The sequence below is a fragment of the Mus caroli genome, unplaced genomic scaffold (assembly GCF_978045245.1).
Source record: "Mus caroli unplaced genomic scaffold, Mus_caroli_1 scaffold_5, whole genome shotgun sequence".
NCBI classification, from domain to species: domain Eukaryota; kingdom Metazoa; phylum Chordata; class Mammalia; order Rodentia; family Muridae; genus Mus; species Mus caroli.
Genome location: NW_028227260.1, coordinates 112107395 through 112135073, shown reverse-complemented (window position 1 = coordinate 112135073; position 27679 = coordinate 112107395). Strand labels below are relative to the sequence as shown.

At 38.3% G+C, this 27679-nt stretch overlaps 1 protein-coding gene across 1 annotated transcript in view; it reads left to right on the top strand.

The window, feature by feature from the left end:
- The first annotated feature begins 3297 nt into the window (after nucleotides 1–3297).
- The window catches only part of Adgrg4 (adhesion G protein-coupled receptor G4), a 101981-nt gene continuing 77599 nt past the window's right edge, over nucleotides 3298–27679 (top strand). The window contains exons 1-2 of the mRNA XM_029473531.1: nucleotides 3298–3838; nucleotides 21353–27250. Coding sequence (XP_029329391.1) covers nucleotides 3298–3838; nucleotides 21353–27250 — 6439 coding nt within the window. The remainder of the gene's footprint in view (nucleotides 3839–21352; nucleotides 27251–27679) is intronic.

The window sequence follows — 27679 nt, the reverse complement described above, 5'->3', positions numbered from 1 at the left end:
TTTAAAATATGAAGATTTTCATGTAATAAGTAGAATAGAAAACAAAAATCCCCAAGAATCTCAATTTAGATAATAATTTTTAAATTAATGTGTGTCCTTTCAGATCTTTTAACACATTTTTTGTTGAGACAGGGACTCACTGTGACTCTGGAGGGCTTGAAACTTGCTATGTAGATCAAAGTGGCCTTGATTTACAGAGAACCACTTGGTTCTGCCTCTTGAGTGCTGGGATTAAAGGCATGTGCCATCATGATGTATATATATATATATATATATATATATATATATATATATATACACACTTCAGTCCCATTTCACAAACTACTCAGCATTGAAAAGTCTGTAACTACACAAGTCTACCTCATGTGTTTTCATACTATGTTGCATAGAGGTTACATTACTAGTCATTTATTGGTACATCCAGAGACTTGTAATTTCCTTCATTAGTAATACTGCTTTCATACATATCCTTGCAGGTTTGAGTAACTGCTAAGAAAAAGTGACCATTGAGAGATGCTCAGCTCTAAATATGGTATTTGTGTCACCCTCTCCAAATCCCAGGGAACATCATGGATGAAAGACTGAAAATGCTAAGGGAGCTAGAGGCTGGAGAGGAGTGAAGTTAAGATTCTGGGTATGACATAAACCATACAATCATGACCATAGAACAGCTGCAATTACCTGCAAATGGCTTGTAGGTAAAAAGGGAGGAAGAAAGGAAGGAGAGGGTATGAAGGGAACGAGTTGGAAAGAAGAGGGTTGACAGGACTGGGGAGGGGTTGAGACAGGGTACTGAGGTGGAATGTGATCACAACATATTGTATACAAGCATGAAGTTGTTCAAACTAAGAAATCCCATGACCACAACAATATATGCTTGTACCTGTGTCTATGTATATTTGTCTAGAATAAACCAATAGAACTGGAATTGCAAGGTCAAAAGTATATGTGCAATTATACACAATAAAAATTGTCATAGACATTCACAAATTGCTCTTCAAAAATGCTTCTTAATTGGCCCTCCCACAAGCAGCATGGAAGAATGACTCATTTCCCCACAGGCTTGTCAATACTAGGTATTCTCAACTTTTAAAAATTTTAGCTTGTCTAGAGCAGGGTATGGTAGCACATACTTACATTCTCAGAACAGTGAGGGATAGGGTAGAGATGTGAGGATGATTGTGAGGCCAGCCTGAGCACCTTGTGCTGTATACCAAGACCTTAACTCAAAAGAAAATAGGAAAAATTGGCCTACTAGAAAAAAAATGGTGCATCATTCTTTTAATATGCTTGAAATAGTGAAATGGTATACTTTTTCATACCATTAGTCTTTATATTTCTGATTTTGTAAGTTGATCATTCATTTCATTTGATAACTGGCTTTGTATTAGTGAATTAAAGAGCGAAGAGGCCCTCAGAGGGCATATAAGACTATGATTCATTCTTTTCACCTCTTTTTTGTTTTTTCAGAGTTTAGGACCAAACCCAGGGCCTGCAAGCATTCTACCACTGAGCTAAATCCACACTTCCTGATACATTCTTTTTAAAGGGCTAAATAAATCCTAAAGATTTATGCCCACCATAAATGGCATTCTTAAATAATTTGATATCATTTTATTGAGCTGAACAATAACAACAACAGAACAAAACAATGTTAACTAACAATAACTGATACCTTGACTTCATGGAAATTTTCATCTTGTGGCTTTAATAATTTATTAGCCATATGATGATAAGATAGTATGAACACATAAGCTGGTAACAATAGGAGTTCCTGCATGTGGGTTCAGTGTATGTGGACGTGTGCATATGCAAATGAGAATGTGTGTATGTATACACATGCAAGCTAAGGATGTGTGGAAGTATGTACCACAGCTTGAAACAGGCTCAGGGAGCATTGTGGAAAAGGAGGTAGAATGTAAGAGCAGGATGATGGGAAGGAGTTGTGAAATACTGTCTTCTGAACATGGTGTGGATGTTACACCTATGAACTCAAAGAGGCAGTGTTGACCTACACAAGACCGGACCCATTAATACTCCATTACAGATGGAGGAAGGGCTCATAAGACCTTCCTCTTCCCAGAACTGTTTAAGTTATATAAAGAATGAGTTGAATTCCCCAGTGGTGTAGCCACTGGTACATTGTCCCCACTTGGGCAAATATATCCCACATACTCATGCATGCAACCTTTATTCAGTGGAGTAGATTCACAAAAAATAGACAGGAAAGTAGGAAGGAACTTTGGAAGAAAGGATTTGGTGGGAGGAGGAAATTGATAAGAGAGGATAATGGAAACTTTGATCAAAGAACAATTGTAGAAAAATGAATAAAAAAAGAGTACCAATGAGATGTTTCAGGGATGTTTAGGAAAACTTTGTGAATACTATCTCACTTATTCTTCAAATAATCTTAAAAGACCTTCAAGGGAGGGGTTATCTGGTCCTTGTGAAGGCAGATATACAACCCTTTCACTCCAAATCTTCTTTGTTTCTGAAGCAAACACTGAGGCCAAAGTCAGAAAGCTGGTGAATGCCAGCGCCAGGCCTCCCATGCTGTCTGCAACTGGTTCTGTAAATGTCTTGAAGTCTTTAAGTCAACGTGGGCCTTAGGAAGGATATGGAAGGATGCCCTTGGGTAGAGACATATCTACTGTCTCTGATACCCAGCAGACACCCTAGAGCTTCTGTGCTGTCCAGCTATGCAGCTCACAATCCTTTGTCAGGGCCTTTCAGTGAGAAGCAGTCTCAAGAGGCAGACGAAATCCGTAATTTGGCTCAGAAAAAGGCATTGGAGAAACAAATTGCTATTGCATCATGAATGTAATAAGGCAGTTAGGTGGGTGGAAATAATTCTCTCTTGATTATATGCAGGAGGATTGTGTGGCAAATTTGAAGTCTGGGCCGCCTCTCCTTGGCCTTCTCCACCGTGAACTTCCAACTATGTCTTCAAACTGTTCAGCTGGTGTGTGCTTGGGGGTACTAAGCTAACTTTTCATATTATCCCAGGAAAAATAGAATTAGGGAGAGATTCTTCTGCCAAAAGAATCACACGTCAATGTCAATGTCAAATAGAGATGGTTTTTGTGTATCTACTATTTCCTTATTTGCATCAAGATTGACTCATAATTTTATTGTACAATTTGACTATACTGCCAAAGATGATAGAAAAAAAATTAACTGAAATTTCATTTGTTTTCTTCTTCTTTTCTCCAAATTTGGACAGATTCACTTTCATTGAAAGGAAAAAGGCTGGATTTTTATGGAGAAAGCGAGGCATATGTCAGCCTGACCTACACCATGCCCGAACTCAGCCGACTCACCGCATGTATTGATCTGATATTGATGACTAACAGCTCACATTACTGGATGGCCTTCGTCTACATTACTAATAACACTCTCCTGGGCAGAGAAGATGTAGACCTTGGACTTGCAGGAGACCATCAGCAGCTGATACTGTACAGCTTTGGCAAGACCTTCTATGTCAGTTATCACCTGATTCCATTTCATTGGCATACCCTGTGCTTGGTATGGGATGGTGTGAAGGGCAGATTAGAGCTCTTCCAGAACAAAGAAAGGATACTTGCAATAATGGATCAGCCACACAGACTGTCTCCTAATGGGACTTTGGTCTTGGGACACTTTCCTAGGAATGGAGAGGGTCAGATTAAAACTGTGATACCTCGCTTTACAAGCAGCCTGTATTACTTTCAGCTCTGGGACCGCATCCTGGAAAATGAGGAGTTTATAACATGTTTATATGGAAATGTAGTTAGTTGGGAAGATGATGTTTGGCTCATCCACAAGATAAGTCCAACTGTTGACAGGAGACTGCGCTGTTGTGAGTAACTTCACTTTTTTTCCCTCAGTAAGAGTAGAATTGGTATATCACAGCTCTGCTCAAAAATAAGGCTGAAATTAGCCATTCCTAGATCAAGGCTCTGCCTTCCTTTAAGGTGTCTCAGGTTCCCACAATTTTGCCACTTGCTTTTTGATGTAGAGAAAACACTTATTTTCTTTCCCCTTTTGTTTTAATATAACTTCAAACTCACAGAAAATGTAAAAGAACAAGAAAATCTATAGACTAGTTACCCACACTTGTTGATGGTTAACCCTTTGCATGCACATGCTTTGCCATTCTCCCATCCTCATCTCGCTCTTTAATTTTCCTGCTATGCACTCTTTCCTCTCTCTCTTTCTCTGCATCTCTGTCTGTAAAACACACACACACACACACACACACACAGAGCCTCTATATCATACCCCCTATTTGTTTTTGAGTTGTTTGATTATAAGAAGAAGGTATAATTCCTAATTACTACCATTTGTCTCAGTGTATGCTCCCTAAGGATAAGAGATTATCTTAACCATATCACAAAGAACAAAATAAAACATTTTAACAGGGATACGACATTAACATTTAATTTCTAGCTGATCTTAAAATTTAGCCAATCATGTTATTTTGCCTAAGATCTAGCTACCAAGTCTACTTGCCTCCCAGCCTTTCACTTTTTTTTTTTTAAATCTAGGCATTTCTATTACATAATCCAGTTGTTTGTAGACCAGGTCTTAGTTTGGATTTGTCTACTTTTTTTGTAACTAGATTCCAGCTGTGCAGTTTTGGTAAGAATAGTGCAAAAGTGATGGTAATGTGTTTTTCATATCAGCGGAAACATGGGTCCAAATTGTCCCCATAATGATAAATGTGCTCACTTGACTTTGATATCTGCCAGATTTTGTCACTGGATATGTGTTGTCATTTTCATTTTCAATTATTAATTTCTATGGAGGTGTTAGGAGACAATGTAAATATCCTCCTGGATGGCTTCCATCCAGTAGTTTCCATTATACTCATGGCTCTTGCTTAGGTCACTCACAACTATGATGGTTGTAAATGATGATGCTAAAGTTTCACATTAGCTCGTGTTTATTCTATTTAAGGGAGACTTCTTCCAAATTATTTAATTAATTTGCATTTATTTATATACGCATGGAATTATAGATTCAAATTTTATTCACTAGGTTTCCACCTGTTAGTATTGTTTATTTCGATATGATAATTAATTGTTCCATATTTGGCCAGTGGGAGCCCTTCAATCTGGCTCCTGTCTCTTTGACACATTCCATCATTCTTTTCACATTTTCTGGCTTTCTGGGAACACTGAAGGTTCATTTCATATTTTTTTGTGTATGTTCAGCCTAAGAATTAGTAATTTTGCCAAGGAGTCCTGGTTCTTTCTGATGAAGATATATATATATATACACACACATATATATATAATATGTACATGTGATAATTTATTCTTTTATTGGTTTAATGATGTTAGTCAAAGTCTTTTTGGATATATATATATATATGTGTGTATATGTGTATATATATGTATATATATGTGTGTGTGTATATATGTATACACACACACACACACACATTTCCCTATCTTTTCTCGATACAATGCCATTTTCCTTTCAGTTTCTATCATGACCAACAGCAGCAGCCTTGAAGTGCAGGTGGTCAGTGACAATAGAATTCTCCACATTTCTAGGAATGTATGTGTTTTCTTCTTTTGATTTTGGGGACCAGTTACAGAAAGAATGGTGCCTAGGTCTAAACCCAGTAATGCTTTAGCATGTTGTGGGGATATGCTTTTGCCAATAGTCTGCATGCTAATTGAGTTGAAGACAGAAACACATTGCACTGGGTTTTTTGTTGTGTTGAGACTAGTATGGAAGAATAGAAAAGCTATTCTTTACGATTTTCGCTGAAGACACTGATTTTGTTCTTGTCTTTGTTTTGTTCAGTCTACCTCTTTTTTGGGGGCCTTCCAAATATAGGAGACTAGTTCTAGCTGACTCTAATGTCAGAACCGAGTTAGCCATTGAGATATCAAGCCTGAATAGCTTACACAATGTAGTTTAAAGTAACTTTACCTTTGTTCTAAGGAACCAGAAGTCTAGCCCTTAGAAACACACAAACTTTACAGAAACCTTTGAAAACATAATGTAGCCTTTTCCTCCTGTGCCATATGTCTGATAAGTAACCAAGTCTAATTACTGGCAAGGTGCTATACACCTCCCACTTATTTTTCTCTCCTGGACACTTTTTAATATACAACCCATCATCTTGGGCTGATTGAGTCCTTGTGGATAAAATATTCCAACATAACAAACAGAAGAAAAACATTATCGGAAATGATAATTAAGTAAGAGTAGCGAATGTTCTTTCTACTATTCATGTTTCTACAAGTGTTCTTTCTTAACCTTTGAATAGAAGGTCCTAACCTGAGGGCCACAGTAACCTAGACTGAATTGAAAAAGCCCTTGAGGTCCTCTAAAGCAGATTTTCCCCCTCCCCTGAAGACAGAGGCTCTGGCTTCCAGTCTATTCTAATATTGGTTGCTGCCTTTTACTAAGTTCTTACCAAGGTCAAGGCATTTTATAGATGAGAAAAAGGTCATGTAAGTGGTTGTGGCTGGCGTTTGAACAGATCTATGTCTAGACACAAGGTCTCCATGTACCTTGCATTCCCACACCATGCAAAACCATCCAAAGCATTGGTTCTCAACCTTGCCCATACTGCAACCCTTTAATATAGTCTTCATAGTGTGGTGACCCCCAACATTAGAAAATTATTTCATTGTTGCTTCATAACTGTAATTTTGCTGCTGTTATGAAATAATGTAATGCAAATATCTGTGTTTTCTAGTGGTCTTAGGTGGCCCTGTGCAAAGGTCATTTGACACTTCCCCAAGGGGTCTCGACCCACAGGTTGAGGACCACTGATTTAAGGCGACTCTGTGCTGCCCACTACAAGCTTATCGGGTCTTAGGGACTTCCTTTACAGGGACTTTCTGGTGCTGGTAACCTACCTGTGGGAATTTGGCAAGCAGCTTGAGTCACTGCCATCCTCATCACTAAAGGCAGGGTAATAGCATAAAATGCCGTTTATTTCTGTTTTGACCATATGACAGCTAGGAAAATGGCGGATAAATATGAGTGATTACAACCTGCCTAGCTTTAGCTTTTGTCTAATAAATTGCTATTTACGATCCATAGAAGGATTATGACCCTTAAATTAATTTTTAATGAGCATATTACTAGGTTACAAATATCAATAAATCTATTTACACATAAATATATATGCATATATATTTCTATTCATGAGAACAAGGCTTTGGGGGAATATGCCACAGAAAACCATGAACCCTAGTCTGGGTTTAATGAACAAGTATTCACGACAGTTGAAGATAACACAGGAATATTTAAACAGCATGGTGATAAATAATAATAGGAAAGGTGCTAGGAATTACAAATTTATTTCTGGGGGAGATTGAAGCTTCTTTCTTTATTTAAAAAAATTTCACAATGCAATATACATGGTTGTGAATAAAATATATTTTAACAATACAAAAAGATACAAAGCAAAACTTACCCTTCAGTTTTTCCACAGAGATTTCTATTCTTAAAGTATATTTTATGGTGTATATAAGTACATATTGGTATGTATAATTCAAAAAATTATATATATGTATATATGTAGAACTACATATTGTTCTACAACTTCACTTGACAGTATTATCATGGGCATAAAAGGACACTTAAATATATTTTTGGAACTATCCATATTGCACGGTATATATATATATATATATATGTATATATATATATATATATAAATTTATTTAGTTGCCCTACAATTGATGTATATTTAAATTGCTTTAATGTTTCACCTACAAATGATGCCACAACCAATTTCCTCATGCATGTATGCATCTCAGTATACTTAGGCTTGAAATTTTTCAGAACACCTTCTCAGAAAAAGTATGTGAGCTTTAGTAGTTTTATTGCGCTTACCAGTTTGCCAGTTATTTTATTAACTTTATCTAAAAATAATATACCTTTCCAGGCAAAATTAGTAAATACACACAGGAAATAAATATACAAAAATATTTATCTAAGTAAAATATCCTTTCAGTTCAACCCTTATCCTAAGTGACTCATTTCAAAAATATCAATTGTTAGACACACATGCAGACAAAGAAATTTGGTTTAGACACAAATATTTCATTTTTCACTATTGAGATCATTAGATAGTCTCATCCATATATATATATTTGATTTACCAGTACAGCTTGGTGATATTTCAATTTCAGAAAATATAGAAATCCCTGATAATTTTGAGGTATAGGCTATTGAAGGATATCGTAGAGTAAGGACCCACAAATTCACATCATCTGACAAACATTTGCTTCTAGTTTTTTCCTTTCACCAAAGTTCCATGATTTTTTTAAAGTAATAAGTGGTGACAGAAATCCTTGAAGCAACCATTGAGCACCAATGACAAACTTCAGTTCTCTTAATTTCCATTCAGACACATGATGCATAAAAGAATTTGTTCTAAAGTGTGAATGTATGAAGACAACGAGTCTTCCAAAGACACAGAAATCAAATTCCTCTTAGTTATGTATTTGAGAAATCCCCTCTATTGAACAGAATGAAATTATATGAATAGAGTCCATCTTGGGAAATCTTCAGTCTATTAAAAGCAGAGCAGTCCTCTAGCTGTGGAAGCATTGATTTGTTGAGCTTTATTAATGGATAGAACACTCCAGCTGCCTTGGATTATTTTATGAACTGTCCATTCTTGAAATATGCAGAGATGGATTGTATTGTCAGTGTGCTTTCTAAAGGCCTTTGTTTGGCTCACTATTAATCCCTCTATCCAATTAACAGTTCTCATGTGGACAATTCTGTGGTGATGGGCTCTAGAGCTAACAGACAATTTGGTCTTGCCCTTGTACATCAATTCTTTCTGCTATCCTCATTTTTCATCAGGAACGATAAGCATGAAGAGTTTGTAGTTCACTTTGACCTCCCTTATTGATATTCTCCTACACAGGGTGACATTCTATAGATTCATAGATGGAGTCTGTAGCCTGTCTTTCTCACACAAGATTCATTTTTTTCATTTCCTTACTTGAAAACTGAAATCAAGCACAATTTTGGCAACACAGTTTCTTATTATTCAAAGATAGTGATAGTCATTTTGGATTTTCATACCTCATGGGCAAATCTGTTTGTGGCAGTTTCTGGTCACCATTAGTTCTCACAAATCTAATCAACACATTGAATTATATTTACAGAGGTCGTGATTGAAAGAAAAGCCAGATGCAGAATGTGTGCTAGAACAACACACAGATTTAATATGAGTTGATATATCCAAATCACAACCAGAATTTGGTATCTTAGTAAATGTTCTACTTAATATTCTGTTGGCAGGTACATCTGCCACAAAATGCCTCATAAATATTCAGCTGCTCTATACCTCTGGTCTCCAGCTCCAAATGATTATACTAACAAAATTTAATCTAGAGTGAAAGAGCAAATGGCAATTAAGCCCATGGGTCCCTGTGAATTTGCATGGATCATGCCTACCTTACCATACTATGAGGCTCATGTATACAATTTATGAAGTGATCACTTGGTTGTAAAAGGAAACAGAATGAAGGTGGCAAAATAGGGAGGCTGGATCCCATGGATTTTAGGGTTCCTGCAATGCAAGAGGATATTTGATATTGCTATAGTATCTTGGCAATACAAAACTTGGTATTCGTTTCGTTCTTTTTAAATTATTTGTTTGTTTGTTTGTTTTATGTGTATGCCATTTTGCACGAACGTATTTCTGTTACCGGGGGCATGCCTAGTGACCAAGGAGGGCTGAAGAGGGCATTGGATCCCTTGGGACTAGAGTTACAGATGGTTGTGAGCAGCCATGTGGGTACTGGGAATTGAGTGTGGGTTCTCTAGAAGAGCAGCCAGTGCTTTAATTCATAGAGCCATCTTCCCAACCTCACCCTTTGCTTTGTTTTTAACCAAGAATTTTAATGAAAGGATTGCAGATTGCAGTGCAGTTGGAGATTCCTTGTTTACCTCCATGGAACATTATCTAAGACCTCAGTATAAGAAAAGTGATACTGATGTTGCTATAATGGATCAATAATTTTCAGATTTCTTTAGTTATACAGTACATATTTATATGTGCACCATTAGAGTCAAGTTTGAGTAGTTTTTATATCATAGACCTTCCTCATGCTGGACTTTTAATTAGTGTAACACAGCTCCTGTCCTTCCTTGACCTCCACACATATTTTTCTCAAGTCCCTGTCATTTGATGATGATGTCCTATATTTCTAAATTTTTATCATCTTAAAACATAAAAATATGGGGTTTGAGAGATGGCTCAGCTTTTAAGAGAGCAGGCTGCTCTTCCATAGGACCTAGATTTGGTTCCCAGCACTCACCTCACAGCTCATAAACCATTTGTAACTCCAGTTATGGGGAATACCCTGCCCTCTTCTGGCCTGTGATGGTACTGGGTATGCATGTTGGGCACAGACCTTCATGCAGACAAAGCACGCATACACATAAATAAATAAATAAATAAATAAATAAATAAATAAATAAATAAATAAATAAATAAATGTTGAAAAAACAACCCCCCCCCCAAATCCATGAATGTGATTCTGCAGCATGTACTCCTTAAAGTGTGACCCTCCCCCACAGCCTGTCTGCAGAGTAGGTGGTTATGTGTATTCATATTTTGTTTCTTTTCATTGTAGATGATGCTGATGGTTTCCAAATGTTCCCCTAACCTGTGAACTTGTAGAGAATACCTGGACTGATTCCAATTTGGGGCTATTACAAAAATGTTATAACTATTTTGTATAGGGTTTGTATAAATCAAAGTTTTTGTTCCTCTGTGGTTCAGTGCTTAGTGCACCTTGTGCACCATATGGTAGTTGCAGGTTTAGTTTTATAAGGAACTGATGATCAGGTGGATGTTCATTCCTATCTACAGTATCAGAGTAACCCAGTTTCTCTGCTTCCTTGCCAGCATTTCATGCTGCCTATATAAATTTTGTTTCTAAACGTGTAGTGATATTTCATCGCAGTTTTGATTTGTATTTTCTTTCTTTTTAAAAAAAGATTTATTTATTCAATGTATATGAGCTCAGTGTAGCTGTACAGATGGTTATAAGCCATCATGTGGCTGCTGGGAACCAAACTCAGGACCTCTGCTTGCTCCAGCCCTGTTCCCTCTGGCCCAAAGATTTATTTATTTATTATATGTAAGTACACTGTAGCTATCTTCAGACACACCAGAAGAGCGCATCAGATCTTATTACAGATGGTTGTAAGCCACCATGTGGTTTCTGGGATTTGAACTCAGGACTTTCAGAAGAGCAGTCAGCACTCTCAACTGTTGAGCTATCTCTCCAGCCCTTGATTTGTATTTTCTTGATGCCCAATGATGTTCAACATCTTTTCCCTGTGCTTGACATCTGTTTGTTAAATGTTCTTGTCTTTTGCTTTTTAAAGTAGAGTTGGGGCAGTTGTTTGTTTTGCCACTTAGTTTTTAAAAACTGGTATTTGTTGAATTTTATTTGTTCTTTGAGAATTTCATACAACGGGTTTTGATCATATCCATCCCACCCCCACTTATTCCCTGACCTGCTCTCCTTCCCCAGCCACCCAACTTAGTTTCCAAAGTTCTTTATATATTCCAGTAATTGTTGGATACATACTTTGAAAGTAACTACTCTGAAAAGGACTTCTGATCCATGGAATTGAAGAAGTATCTTTCAAGAGGGTTTGCACAGGTCAGAAGCTTCCAATTGGGGACAAAGTCTACTTTATCAACTTATTTTTTGATGGATCACTGTTTGGAGGCTAAGTCTGAAGACTTATAGCCGGGGACTCTAGAGCTTGTTATTTCTTTTGCTTATGTTGCTTTAAATAAATGTAGTGAGACTTTTGCCTTATTCCCAATCTTAATGGGAAAACATACAGTCTTTCACCGTTATAGATGATGTTTGTTTTAGGTATCTTTTCTTTTCAAATTTTCTTTGTATTGGAATGTGTTTTTCCTGTGTGTATGACTGTGTACTATTTGGGTGCCCAGTGCTCCCAGAGGCCAGAAGCGAAAGTTGGGTCCCCTGGAAGTAGAGTTGCAGATTAATTAGTTATGAGCTGGGAATGGAACTTGGGTTCTCTGGGAGAGCAGCTAGTGTTCTTAACCTCTGAGCTATCTAGCTCTCTATCCCCTGCTGAGAGCTTCTTAATAATTCTCTTTTCAAGTTGTTGCAAATCCCTTCTGTTCCTTACCCACACTGAGATTTTTATCATGAACGGATGTGAGATTTTGTCAAATGCTTTCTATGCTTCAATTGGTAAGAGCATAGCATCTTCTTTAATTTGTTGAGATGGTGGATTATGCTGATTGATTCCCCAGGTTTTAACAAGCCTTCCACATCTGTATCTAGCACTACTTGACTATGGTATAGACCTTCTACAAACTGCTACATTTAGGCTGCTAATATTTTGTTAAAGGTTTTTGTATTGTCACATTAGGCAGAATAAGCCAGACTGACAAAGGTGAATATAGCATGCTTTTTGCTCATGGGTGGAATCTAGAAAATGGAACAGATGAAAACAGAAGGGGACTATTAGAAAAGAGGAGCAGTCTCAGATAGGGGTGGGGTAAAGGCGTGTAATAAAGGAAGGACCAAATATTATTAATGTACATTATATGCATGCATGAAAATGTTATGATGAAAGCCATTACTTTGTGCAATAAAATCTTGGCAATAAAATTCAATAAACATCTTTGTCAGATAGTTCCAACACCTGGTTCCTCTTGGTGTTAGTATGACTTGATTGTCTTTTCTCGTTCTAATTGGGTTTGTGTCCTGGATGTTTTGTCAATGTGAGGAGAGTCTGGGTCTTATTAAAAAATTTAATTTCAGCAGGCAGCTGTTTAGCACTCAAGTCTTAATCTACCTTTATGGGCTATACTTCTAACTACAGATTAAATTTTAGAGCCTCTGCAGTGTTACTTTGTTTATTTATATTTATTATTATTAATTACTATGATTATCTTATTTATTATTATTATTTTGTTTATTACATTGTTTATTTTGTGACTCAGTGTCCCCCACTGGTCCCTGGTGTTTCTGGCTGTTGGAGAAACATAAAAGTTCTGCTAAGGAAGGGTGTCTAGATTATCTTACAATGAGGTTGGGCGGCAGTATGATTTTGGTGATGTCTCTTGATTTAGCTTTCTCTGTGTCTCTGAGCAAAAAAGGAAGCCTTCCATCAAGCTCCCTGGGCCAGGCCACATGCTGCTCCTGGGTCCCTGTTAGTTGCTTCTTGTCTCTGAATGGGGAGAAAAAGCTCAGGGCTACAGAGACAAAGAAGCTGCCTAGGGCAGAGCACTTGCAGCTCTTGGCTCTATTGGTCCTCTCTTTTTGGGTTTGTGTTTCTCTATGGGTATAGACACTCTTGGTGAAATGGGAGAAAAAGTCTTCCAGGACCAGGTACTATTAACCAGGTGTCTACTGGTGAGTCAAGGGAACTCAGTCCTGGCAGGAGCAGAGAGCTCTTTTTTGGCTGCTTATTGGTAGCAGGACGCCCAGATACTTTCCTTAGCTGATGGTAGAGAGCCTCCTATTTGATCCAGAAGGAGAGTAAACCTACTTGGACTATATTCTGTTGCCAAAAACCTATTTGAACCATGTGACTGCATTATCTAATTAAAAAAGGGAGCTTTTAGCAAACAGGAAAAAAAAAAAAGAAAAAGAAAAGAAAAGCTTGTTTGTCTTGATGATGATGAGGTGGTAGGTGCTGACCTGGCTTGCTCTCTTAAATCTTAGTTCAGATACCCCTTAATTCCTGTTGTAGTTTTATGTTCCTAATACAGTTCCTCATGTGACCCTTTTATACAGATCCTCATGTTGTAGTGACTCCAACCATAAAATTATTTCGTTGCTACTTCATAACTGTAATTTTCCTATGGTTATGAATTGTAATGTAAATGTCTGATATGCAGGATATCTTATGTGGGACCCCTGTGAATGGGGTCATTTAACCCCCCAAAGGGCTTGCTTGTAGTTAGTTCTTCTTAGTGTTGAGGTGCAGGGAAAAGTGAGTCTATGTCATTTTGTTCAGTTAAGAAATGTGCCTTTCGGGGCTGGTGAGATGGCTCAGCGGGTAAGAGCACTGACTGCAACTTCCGAACCACATGGTGGCTCACAACCATCCATAATGAGCTCTGACACCCTCTTCTGGTGTGTCTGAAGACAGCTACAGTGTACTTACATATAATAAATAAATAAATCTTTTAAAAAAATGACCATTTACTTAAAAAAAAAAAAGAAATGTGCCTTTCCTTTAATACTAGTTCTCAGGAAGTAGAAGCCTCTGTGTGTGTGTGTGTGTAGATAGCATGTACCAAAATGACAGAGCTGACATTGTTAGCATTGTAGCTGCCTCAATCACTTGTGAAATTTTATTTCTGAGCAGGACAGCCATTATATTCAATGGCGATAAGTATACCATTTAGAGGCCATAAGAAAAAAAAAAAAACTTTATCCCAAGGAGAAAAGAGGCAGACTGATGAAGTGGAAGTCCTGTACATTTAACGTCTTTGGAATGACGGCTATAGGGAAAGTCTGCACTGCTTAATTTAATAAAACACAAAGTACACGTGGATTAAGAGCACCAATGAAATTATTGAAGCAGTTTATGTTCACAGTCAGCTCACATTGCACACTAATGACCCTGAACATGTTCGTTACCCCATTGTCACAGATTGCTAGACTTAGCAGTTGAAAATACCAGAGATTTCCTGGAAAATAACGCTTCTTATATTGCTCTATTTTAACCATGAAAGTTTGGGTTCCTATATGTCAGGAAAATCAAATCTCCCATTCAATCTTTTTGATGCAAAATCCCCCCCCATGACTGCTATATCAATCCCCCATTCTTACCAGATTCCTGTTTTAAAGAGCTATTGATATTTGATTGGTTTTTATTGGAGGTAGGAACAAGTTTAAGGTGGATATTGTTTCAGGGAATGGCTGTAATTTGAGCTCTCCATTGGGTTTCCATTCCTGGGCTAGCAAATTCACTGTAATGTTTTAGTGTAGCAGTGTGATGCCCTCCTCTGAAATGTATATCTTGAGCTATTTGGATGATTGCTGTTTTTTGTGCTGTTCAGCATTTGTAGAACTCAGCTTCTTAGTATTATCACTGGTTGGTTCTCTTTGGTTATTTTGAGTAGAGTCTTTGCAATTCTTTCTCTTGGCTTTGACATATTTTGGGGACATGCCTTTAGGGGTGCTAGTTCTTCCTTCCTCTTTCTCTCTCCTTCTATTCTCTTTACTTCTCCCAGTTTCTCTTTATCTTTTATTACATATATATATGCATAAAATTTTTTGTATCTATTCTTTTTTTCTAGGACTCACAAATGAGAGAAAATGTTTTGTGTTTGTCTTTCTCTGTCTTACTTATTTCATTCAACATGATGATCTCTGGTTGCATCCATTTATCAGCAAGGGGCATAGTTCTTCTTTATGGATGAATAGAACTCCATTATGCACATGTAGGATATTTTCTTTATTCATCCAACAGTTGGCGGGCACCTAGGCTTATTCCATAGCTTTGCTATTATAAATAGTGCTATGGTAAACATGGGTGTGCAGATGTGTCTGTATATGCTGACTCAGATCCTTTCAGGTATATACCTAGGCATGGCAGAGCTGGGTTGTATAGTAGTTTTATATATATATACTTCCATTCCTCTATACTGATTTTCATAGTGCCTGGGCCAGTTTGCATTTTTACCAAGAGTTGTGTTAATGTTCCTTTTCCTCCACACCCTTGACAACATTACCCGATACTTGTTTTTTCAGTTACTGAAATCATGACTGGGGTGAGACAAGGTCTGTATGGTTTTAATTCGCTTTTCCCTAAAGATACTGAGCAGGTTTTCATGTGCTTATTGGTTGTTGAAGGAAAGCAGAGGGAAAACACTTCAAGATAATGGGGGTAAGGAGGACATTTCTGAAAAGGACTCTAATAGCTCAGGAAATATTGTTCAGAACTGGCCGATTAGGTAGTTTGAAGTTAAAAGGCTTTGCAAAGGAACCTGTCAAGAATGAGGTAACTCCTACAATGAGAGAAAATCTTCATTATATCCCTGCCAGAAGCTATGATCAAGAATATACAAAGAACTTAAAACCCTAAACACCAAAAAACCCAAAAACGCAATCAGTAAGTGGGCTAAAATTCTGTGATTTTCAATGAATAAAGATTTGAGTCTTCATTACTAATTTTATGGAGAAAAATGATAGATTGAAAAAGGGCTTTGCATCTGAAAGGTTCAATAGGAAGTTTTCTGAAATATACAAACCCAACCTTCTGCTTACCACGGATCAATACAAGATTGTTTCCTAAGCCATCTCTGCTCTTTAAAATCCCACCTGCTTGACAAGTATCTAAGTCTTTGTTTCCTTTTGGCTTTTGAAACACAGTATCTCTATGTAGTCATGGCAGTGCTGGAACTCACTATGGAGACCAGGCTTGCCTTGAATGCACAGAGTTCACCTACCTTTGTTTTTGGAGTACTGGCATTAGAGGCATGCACATTCTTTTTGCAAATCTTTCTTTTTGTGACCTCTCCCCCTAAATGTTCATTTTCTTTTTGGTATGCTTACAGGAAATAGTAAAAATAGTTATAGTTGTGACTCAGCTCTTTCTGATAAAATTATTTCTGAGTCTTAACCCCTGTTTTGTAAAAACCAAGACTGTTTTTTGTTACATATTACAGGTTACTTTAATAGTGCTCTAAATGTTGTGTAAGCAGATAACGGGCTTTTTATGATGATATTTAAAGTCCCCTCCAAACAAAAATAAAACAAACACCCCCAAAATCTGAGTGCAGCTCAATTACTAAGGGAGTGGGAATGGTAAAGTCTTCATGTCAGTAGTTTTAACATGTTCATAAAGTGATTCAAGCTTCCGGTTGCCACATGTCTCCTCTGTGTTAGAAGTGATACTTTAGTAGAGAGTTGCAAATCCAATAGGGTGAAATGAAATCATTGTAAAACTGGTAGCCCAAATCTTGCCACTTCTCCTTTTGTTTATGGTTTTAGCCACATTTAAAAACAGGAATCTTAAAATTGTGTTCTAATGAAACAAAATGCCCCTCTGACAAGCCCTGACAGGACGAAACTCTGAAGGTGAAAAGAATGTTCTCATTAGTTTAAGGTAAGATGTACCTCCTAGTTAACTTTGGCTTTCCCCTTTACCAATGTCCTTTAATTAACTGGTCTATATAGTTGATTGAAGACTTCTGATTCTTTTTACTTTTTCATGACAAGATGATCCTAAAGCATTCTATAAGCACTTCAGATTTTCTGTATATGCAAGCAGAATTAATTATGATCAAGACTATGGCATAAGATAGTAGTTGTCTTCTGCCATAATTATTTCTACATCATAGATAATACACTTCTCAGGAAGATGAATTCAAAGTGCCAATTTGTCTAAGATAAATACGCATGATTTTATTTTGACAGATTTGAATTGAAGAGTTACAGTGACTCACTTGTGCAGTTTACTGAGTGCCATTTTCACTCCTACCTCAAGTTGCACATATGCAGGTCTAACAGGATGGTTTCTTATTTCCGTGAACATTATCAGTCCTCTGATTTTTTTCCCAAAAGCGAAATGTGTGACCTCTGAGTGTTCTCCGTCTTCTTTGTCTCTTAATCTTCTTTGGTACCATGCTTCGCCAGCAGTTCCTCTCTAGTGGCAGTAGATGCAAAGACTATTTTGACCTCACCATTTCCATTTATTTAGTAAGCTAAATTTTCTATACTGAGCATATATCATGGTCTAGGCACTCACTAGAACCTTAGTTTACAATGGTGCACAGTAAAAGATGATGCTTTGGTTCACATATCTTCAGGCAGCCATGTCGAAACACAAGTAAACCTGCAGCAGCAAAGAATGAGGCAAGTCATATCGCAATACTCCTCTAGATTGCTTTGAGCTTATCATGGGCATTTGGGGAGGGAGGCTTTTCTGAAGAAGTGACAAATGAGCTGATATCTGAAGGCTGAGTAGATGTCACTGACATGACAAACTATGAGAGAAGCTCTAAATAGTGGCAACAGCACATGTAAAGCTCTTATGGTGGAAGTAATCATTAAGCACTGGGGGAGATGAGAGTTGTGGATGGAAGCTCAGAAGGAAGGGTAAGGTTTAGCACAAATTTACAGGAACCAGTTAGGTAGGAACTCAAACATGCATAGTTAGGCTCCTTTAAATAATATATTTGTTTACTCTGTGAGTAATGGAAAACATTAAAGGGACCTCAGTGTGTGTGTGTGTGTGTGTGTGTGTGTGTGTGTGTGCGCGCGCGCTTAATTGTGTATGTGAGATTCACATTTCCAATTTTTTTTTTTTAAAATCTGAGGCAGAATGGAAGGCACTCAAGCATAGTGGCTGAGACTTCACAGGTAACTAAGGAATGCTGAGAGTAGGAGAAACTATCTTCTCCAGGGTATTACACACCAATTGATTAGCCAATACTAAATGGTCAGCCCTCAAAACATACACACAAGTAATATTATACAGACTGAGCACATTATATTTAGGAATATATTTGTATATACATATGCATATATGCACATAACAACAATTAGTGAAAAAAGAGGCCATGAATTTGAAAGCGAGCAAGGAAGGGTATATGGGAGGATTGGGGAAGATAAAAGGAAAGGAGAAATAATATAATTATATTAAAATCTCAAAAAATAATAGAAAAACAAACAAAAGGGGGGGAATGATGCTGTTGGAAGGTAAATGATGGAGATACAAAGAAATTAATGTGATTAAAGGCTACAAAGTAGGTGTGCTACCCAGGACGAGATGATAGATTAGTTCTGGCACTGGAGAGAGAGAATGGAAGAGGCACATAAAGAATGTTTGGGCTAGCATAACTGAATGGACTACTCAGTGAAGAAATACTAGAAGACCCAATATGGGCAGAAGATAATGTGTTCAAGTTAAGGTGTGTTCAGTCTGAGACATTAATGAACTAACCAAAAGATAAGGCCAAGGAAATGACTGGTTCTTAAAAGTGTGGAGTTCAGAATAGAGATCTGGTCTAGAGAGAGATGAGACTCGTTGATGTAAATAGATTATGTAGGTGGGTAAAAACCATAGAATGAAAGAAGAGGGGTTAGAATAATGCTTGTTCCAGGTAAGGAGCCAGAGGAGTGGGGATATCAGGCATAAATAACTTTAAAGAATTTTAGATGTGATGGGGAAAGATGGGCCAGAGGGATGGGGCATTTTCATTTTTATTGCAAGAGAGGAGAATAAGTTTTACATCAGAAGGGAAAAGCTCATTAGGGAAAAAAAGGCAAAGTTTGAGAAATAGCGGATGACAGGATCCAAATTACAGTTGAACTTCTGTCTGATGATCTCAATTACTTTTTCCTTTGAAGCAGGAGGCATGATTATCTGATAAACATGTGGAGGTGGTATTTGACAATGGGGCATGTTTGAAAGGGTTATTGTAGAATAGCAGCATAAACTGAACAGAAAGACGTAGTAGAAGGCACTGTGGAAGGCTCATTTGAGGTTGACTATCCTGAGTTTCTAGAGAAGGAGAAATGTATCCTTTTTAAACTGGGTCTGTCCATGCTTCAATATGCAAATAAAGGTATATAGGAGAGGTACAGATGGGGAACCTTGAATTTCCAAGATGAAATTGAGCCAATTGTGTGAACTTTCTGGTGCTCTATTTCTTCAATTTTGAAATAGAGTAATTATTATATTTCCCACAAAAAGTGGACTAATCAAGATGACATGAGGAACAGCACTTGGCTTGGAATACTTGTTCCATACATGAGAGTGTGTTACCTCTCCTCCAGATCCCAGCCTCATTTGCAGACGTTATCACCAGTACTCAATACCTAATGCCTCTCACTCCTAGCTAGACTGACCTTTTCTTCCATCCATCCATATTCTTCACTCTTCATTGTCTTCAAGCCAGCTTTGCTCTTTTGCTGTACTGATTTTCTTTTTCTTTTTTTTTATTATACTTCAAAGATATTTGGAGTCTGATTATATTCCATTGTTGGCTTTGTTAGAAATCTTATCATTTTACTTTTTGGTTTAAAATATTATTTTGTCTATTTTTTTTAAAGAAAATGATTCAATCCAGATGTGGTAGCACATACCTGTGTTTTCCAGTGCTTGAAAAGTTATGAATTTGGTTAGCCTATGCGACATAGTTAGTTTTAGGTCTGAATTAAATAGTGATACCTTGTCTCAAAAAATGAGCAAAATATTTCAATAATGTGTAACTTTTCAAATAAGAGTGTGAATTATTTTTGCAAGCATGCTGGAAAGCTTTCTCTTTCTCAAAAGACTTCTAACAGTGTTCACCATACTTGTGAAGTTTAATTGACTTGAAAGGGAATATAAACTATGCTCTATGGTCTTCAAAGTACTGTCATATTAGGTGCTAGAAAGTATTAAAGTTTGTATTTATTTTATCACAGCGGTTGAGAATCCTATTACATGTATTTATAATGTTTATACTACAGATTTACAACATATACAAGGAAGTATAATCAATAAATATATATTCATATGCACACACATAAACTGTCAAAACTATTTAACCTTGAGGTTCCAGATAAGACCATTTTCAATCCTCAGTGTTTAAATGACTGAGAGAAATTTGACCAAGGCAGCTGGTCATAGGAATGTGAGCTTGTAATTCCTTGAACCAGAAAGGTTAGGAACTGAGGTTGGTCTGGTCTATGTAGCAGGAGTCTGCCTTGTGTGGGGGAAAAAAAAAAGAAAGAAAAAAGATTGAATCAACTCAAAATCAAAGTGACTATTTTTTATTGCTTTCTACACAATAGACATCAAGCTTGATGGTTCACATGTAGTAATTTACCCAAGTCTCAGAGAAGTCTTATAAGGTGGGATTATAATTTTTATACCCCAAAGGGAGGTGCTGAGGCACAGAGAGATAGACTACAGCTACAATTGTTCAAGCTATGGAGTCAGCATCTAAAACTGCGTCTGAGTGAATCTAAACCTGAGGTTTGAGGGTAGATTTTTAACTTCACAATTGGGTTTTAGTAATGGATGTGAACTAATCAAGCTATTGATTTCTCCTTCCATGAGTTTTGATAGGTCCCTTTCCAAAGGTGAATCACCTCAATCAGTGTACAGTTTTGTACAAGTGCCCATATCTTTTATACAGATACTATGTAATAGATGTCATCCTACTAGTTATTTACCCAGGGTATTATGAAAATCAGATTTACAAAGTAGAAAATCATTTTAAGAAAAATTAAGTAATCAAACAACATGATTATATCTGACACCTCTCTTTCAAATGAAAAGAAATTATAGAGCTCTTTCTTAAAGTATTGTCCCTAATTTCCAAGGCTGAATCGAAAGTAACACATGCTTTCTGATTTTTCAGTTGTTTCTGAAAATATGACAATTCAAGAAACAAGTACAAATGTTTCACAGCAAATAGACCTAACAACTTCTTCCCAAACTACTGGACTTAACCCACACAAGACTGCACATTCATCCACACTGTTGCCAGAAGGCATGGCTGTTTCTACAATCAACAGTACAGCCATATCATATGCTAATACAGTACCCTCACCTCTAGCAACAGTAAGTGCATCCAAAGATTTGAAGACATCTACAACTGAGACAGCTACATTTTTAACAGATACCTTGTTTACTTCAACAGCCATCCCTCTGCCTACCCAGATTGTAACAGAACACTCATATCTAGGAAAAACAAGGACATCAAAAAGGGTGGAGGCCATGGCTACTGAGATCTTTCATTCAGCTACAGCTACTGATTTAATTGACACATCTGTATTTACTAAGAATTATACTGTATCTGAAACTTCAACAACTAAGTCCAAGTCAGCTGTTGGGAAGACAACTTTATTCTTGAATGAATCAACATCCATAGCTCCAACACCTTGTCCCAAGCACAAATCCACAGATGTTGCTATACTCCATACTTCTAAATCTGGGCAAGAATTTCTTGTATCTTCAGCTGCCAGAACTGTGTCTTGGTCCACATTAGAAGAGACTTCACCTATTACTACTGATGTTGGGATTGTATCAACCTTCCCACCAGAGTCTTTGCTAACCTCCACAGCTTCTCCTGTGAGTTCTACATTTCCTGAAATTCAGGCGGCATCTACCTTGTCAACAACTGATTTGGAAATCTCATTCACAGTCCATTCAGTGTTGCCTATGCAGACCATATCTGCCCCAAGAACAGTGAAACCAGAGTCAGGCTCTACAAATTTCCAAGATGTCTTTTCACCCAGTATGGAGGATGCTCTATCTGCCTCCATGCCTAAAGAAACCGCTTTCATGGCCATTTCTTCCATTACCTCATCTCCAATCACCAGAACTCAAGATGAACAGATAGCTATTGATGCTCAGAGTACACACCTAACCATAATCCCCAGAACCAAACTTGTCCCTACATTGGCTGAAGCTTCACTCTTCCCTACCATGGAAGGGCAAGCATACACCCAGGATACACCCACAACTGATGAGCCTATGCTTGCTTTGACTTTTACTAAATCACCTTCTACATATAATGCATCTGAATCAGTTCTTACATCTATAACAATTAAAAGTGACTATCAGTTTTTCACCAATGAGACCACTTGGACTTCTAAGTCAGGTCAGAACCTGTTGAACTCTATGAATACAACCACTATACCCACATTCACATCTAATAAAACTCTCACATTACCATTCCAAGGTAATGCCACTAATAGAGATCATTCATCCATGACTACTAACGTCACACCAATTGAAGCATCCACAGAGAGCAAGGTGACTACCAGCTCTGATGCTACTACGGCCAGTTATACAACAGCTCTATTCAAACCAACATCCCAGAGGCTTAGTCATTTCACAAGTGTGTCTGGAATCACATCTATAGCCAGCCAGCCTGAATCTAAACTCACCACCTTACTATTGAAAAGCAACTCTATGCCCACAGTAGCTGCAAATGAATTTTCCTCAATTTCAAGTGATCCAGTTATTCCATCAGTGAATACATCTACCCTCACTGACATTAAACCAAATTTTTCTACAGAGAAGAGCATTTCTGAGACAATACAAATAGAAACAAATGGTGTGAGCTCATTTGGTGATACTATGGCCCCTCTGCCTATGTCTGCAACAACACAGAGAGTCTATACCACTGTGACAAAAGAAACCACTTCCCGTCATCCTAAGGTAAAGTCAACTATATCAATAGTAGCTGAGGCTTCTCCATTTTCAACAATGCTGGAAGTGACAGATGAATCAGAACAAATGGTGACAGCTTCTGTCACTATTTCCCCCTTTACAGATATAGAAAAATTGACTACTGCATTGAGTAAAGAAACTGCAATTGCAGAGGTGGGAGTGAGTTGGTTTTCAACCAAATTAAAGGAAAGCATGCCTGAGAGTTCACACAATGGAACCACAGAAAGCTTTAACTCGACCCATATCTACACAGTAGATTGGACTTCAGAGAAATCCAAGGGCAACTCAGTTTCATCACCCAATTCTGCAAGCACCCAGGCACTACCTGAACTTCCAAGTTCTTCAACAATGAAGACGATGGGAGTCACTTTCTCCACTAATTCTTCACAGAGGACAGCTGCATCTTTGTCTGCTGGTATCTTGTCTCCACAGACTGCCTCTACTCATGCATTAGTAACTCCCCAACTGCTTACACACACGTTTTCACTGCCAGTTAATATCTCTGCTGTCACCTCTCCTAAAACCACTATGGTGGTTTTTGATGAGACTAAGGTGACCCTGTCTCAGCCTTCTACATTGGCCAGGGATTTCACTACATCTATGCCCTCGGTTGGTTCAACTCTACCAACAGTGACAATGACCACAGAGTTGGTGCCACCAGTGAGTCCAACAGCTTCCACAATTAGTGATAGCATGTTTACGCACAGAGGCTTACTTCATACCACTTCAGAGGTCACAGCGATCTCTTCCACAGCAGCACACATGGCAATTTCCTCTCTGAGAGAGACTTTGGTATCCTCACTGAGACCTCCCACTCCTGTGATAACTAAGGCTATAAGTACCATTCCCTCCATCTCGTCTGACTCAGTAAGTCCATCCATACACACTCTTGTCTGCTCAAGGCCTTCCCCTAATAACATTACTATTGTACCCTCTACTTATGTTAGCTCAACTACATCTACATCAGTAGCAACACCATCTGAATCTCATTTTAGCTTTCCCTATGCTTTTAGTAGTGGTGGAGATGTCATTATGGCTTCTGGACCCACAGGGACCTCTGCTGGTGGTGAGGCCATGCCCTCTAACACCTTTGCCAATAAATTTATTACCTCAGTAAACCATGAATCTACCACATATTTTGTGAATACACCAGTCTCCACACAGTCAGTGTTTGCCACCTCTATGGTATCTTCTGACAAAGAACAGACCAACATCTCCATGGAGAAAACCCTCAGAACTACAGGGGTGGCAGAGATTTCTCCATCCAAAAATTCCTTTATTTTGGACTCCCAGAGCACTTTCCCTTGGGAAATGACAGACACAGAACTTTCTGAGACCACAGAAATCTCCAGCCACCAAACACATTTGCCTTCAGAAATTCTTCCTGGTTATTCATATTCTGGGAATTTAACCACATTTTCTACTTCTGGGAGCACACAGTCTGCCCAAACCTTGTCCTCAAGCACCATAATAGGTGTTCATGTTTCAGAGGGGTCAACTAGTCTTGAGAAAACAGCACTCCCTTCACAAGTTCAGACAGTAACCAAATCTTTGACTCATGATAAAGAAAGGACAAGTGCCCTTTCAGAATATCCTCCCAGGACTGTAGAAAAGATCATGAGTTCCTCTCCTGTGACTCATCAAGCCACAGGTCACCTAGCTACTTCAATTGTAGATGCTTCCAGGACAACTAGAATATCACATCCTGTGCTCATCAACACAACTCTTTCATACCTACTTTCATTTAAGACGAAACCTGAAGCAACACAGATTGCTTCTTCCACTTCTGGAAGCACAGAGAATTTCCCTAACTCCTTCTCTCCTTTCACAACTGGACTACTGAGCACCAATTTTACAATGATCACTCCCAATGGGAGCACTACAGTCTTTTCTGTTCCAAATGAACCAACAAATCTTCCTAAGGAGACGTCTATGGAGGTGTCAACTCCTATTTCCCAAATGGATTCGTTGCCCCTCAATGTCACTGCTTTCACCTCTAAAAAAGTTTCTGACACCCATACAATGCTAATGACCAAGTCTTCTAGAACAATACACATAGGCACTTTGAAAAGTGTCTCTATAGGTACCTTTGGGCTTAAGTCTGAAAAGTCCACAATGCCAGTTAATAACTCTGATTTCTCAACTACAGTGCTTTATTCTGACACTTCCACAAGACTTGGGGCATTCTTTACTTCATTGTCTTCACTTCCCCCTAAGGCTACTAAAACCACCCAAGCATCCACATTGAATACCACACCAGTGGCACATGCTGGGCCCACTTCACAAAGCACAGTGTTTTCCTCTACTTTCTCGAATTCCTCAGTGGTAGAGGTACCACTCAATTACACAACTGCACACATTTCCTCTCCAACACAGAGAGATTTTTTATCTATGAAAACTATTCCAACCATTAGTATGGCTGGAATATCAACTTCAGTTATAGGTGCTACTTCTTCCTCTCTGTCCAGTTCTAAGAATACTGAACCTATTTCCTCCATTCCAAAGACTGTGTTTTCATTGTTACTTTCAACAACCCAGCAACCATCACAAGAAAATGGGGCTCCCACTCTGAACATATTACCTGGGATCACTGCGAGCAGTGGTGGGGCAACAGATCTCATTAATGCCAATTCCAGAGCCACCATCCCTGCAAATGAGCTTTCAACTACTCCTTCAGATAGTTTTTATACTTTCTTGAATACTCAGGTTTCCCCAACTTTGACTAACTTTAAAGTAACCCCTAGACCTACAGAAAGTGTAAAACTCACACCTACTCACCTTTCCCTTGATACTGGAAAGATGAACATTTTAACTGAACTAACAAAGAGTGGTCCATGTGTGACAGCTCCTGTTTTACACCCTTTGTGGACCCAGACCAGTACAGCTCCACCTTCCTTGACATCACATCTTTACTCACCTCATAGTACCAAGGCCAAGTTTCCACTTGCATCTCAAATGGATGAATATACAGCATGGGCTACAGGAATCACACCTAGTATCGCCCAGGCTCTGCTTACAACGTCCAGAAACACACAAAGAGTCGAAGACTCTCCCTTTCCAGTTTTCACAACAAAGGTAATGACACCCAACAGAATGGAAGTAGAGACTCTGCACTCTCCTTCTGGGACTTTGGCAACATCCACAACCTCTCAGATCAGTCTGGTCTCTAGGGATGTTACAGTGATGCCATTGATTTCCACATCAGAAAGCCTTCCTTCTTTAGGGATTTCTGAGAGTACTTCATTGTCAATATCTTCCACATTTCCCCCTACCACTTTGGCTGCTATTCTGCCCACATTTGAGAAAACAGCCATGCCTGTAACCCCTGGAATCACACTTTCATCAAATCCTTCTGTAAATTCCAGGGTTACCTCCCCTACTTGGAGCTCATCTAGTCTCCCTTCAGACTCTTGGGCATCCGTATTTACTCCTTCTCAGCTTTTAACTTCATCTTCAGGAGAAATGTCAGAATCCACTTTTCCAGCTTCTGATATTATAGCAACATACTCTAACTTTACAATGGCATCCCAATCTGATGGAAGTGCCACCATAGCCACCCAAGCCATTTCTACAACTACACTGGGCATCATCACTGCTAACTCTTTGACTTCTCCGCCCATACCTTCAAACGACAAAGATGACAGTCTACACACTTCTACATTCCTTGAATCTTCCCTGAGAACTACTGGGGCTGACAGCTCCACAGCTATGTCTGAACCCATGTCCTTTAGTAGAACGAGTATATCACCTTCTCTAACAAGGCATGACCTATCTATTGGTTCTCTGACTGTATCTAGCCCTACAAATACATCTCTATGGAGTAAAGTCCCAGTTACATCAGAATCCCACACTTTATTTCCTTCTAAATCTACACTGGACACTGTTATGAGTACAGTCACTACTACACCCACAGATATAGGAACCTCATTTCCCCAGATGTCTACTGAAATGGCACATCCTTCTACAGCAACTGGGTTTTCACTAGTGTCTTCATCTTTTGAGACAACATGGTTGGACTCCATATTTTCCTCTCTATTTACACAACCATCTACTTCACCAACTGCCAGAGAGTCTACAGGTATTTTATCCATATATCCTTAACAAAGTGTATGAACAATGGGCCATGTGTTCTCCATGTTCTCTGAAAGCAGAAAAGAGGGGTGGGGAGGGTGTATGTGTTTCTTATCTCCCTAAGAGTATTGGTACACACGTACCTTGTCTAGCACAGAACTCTCTAGCTGTATTTCTTGTCTTTATTGAAATATATTACAGATGATTCTTCACTCACTATGCAATTTTGAAGCTTTCCTTACAGTTGTTTGGTTCTTGATGTCATGACTGTGACTCTGCCCATGTGAACACAGGCTAGGCCACTCATCTTTACCCTGTAAAAGAATCATACTGGAGGTGGAAACCTGGAAAGATGGCTCAGGTGTTATGAGAACTGTACGCTCTTCCAGAAGATCCTGGTTCAATTCCCAGTACCTACATGGAGGCTCAACCCCCC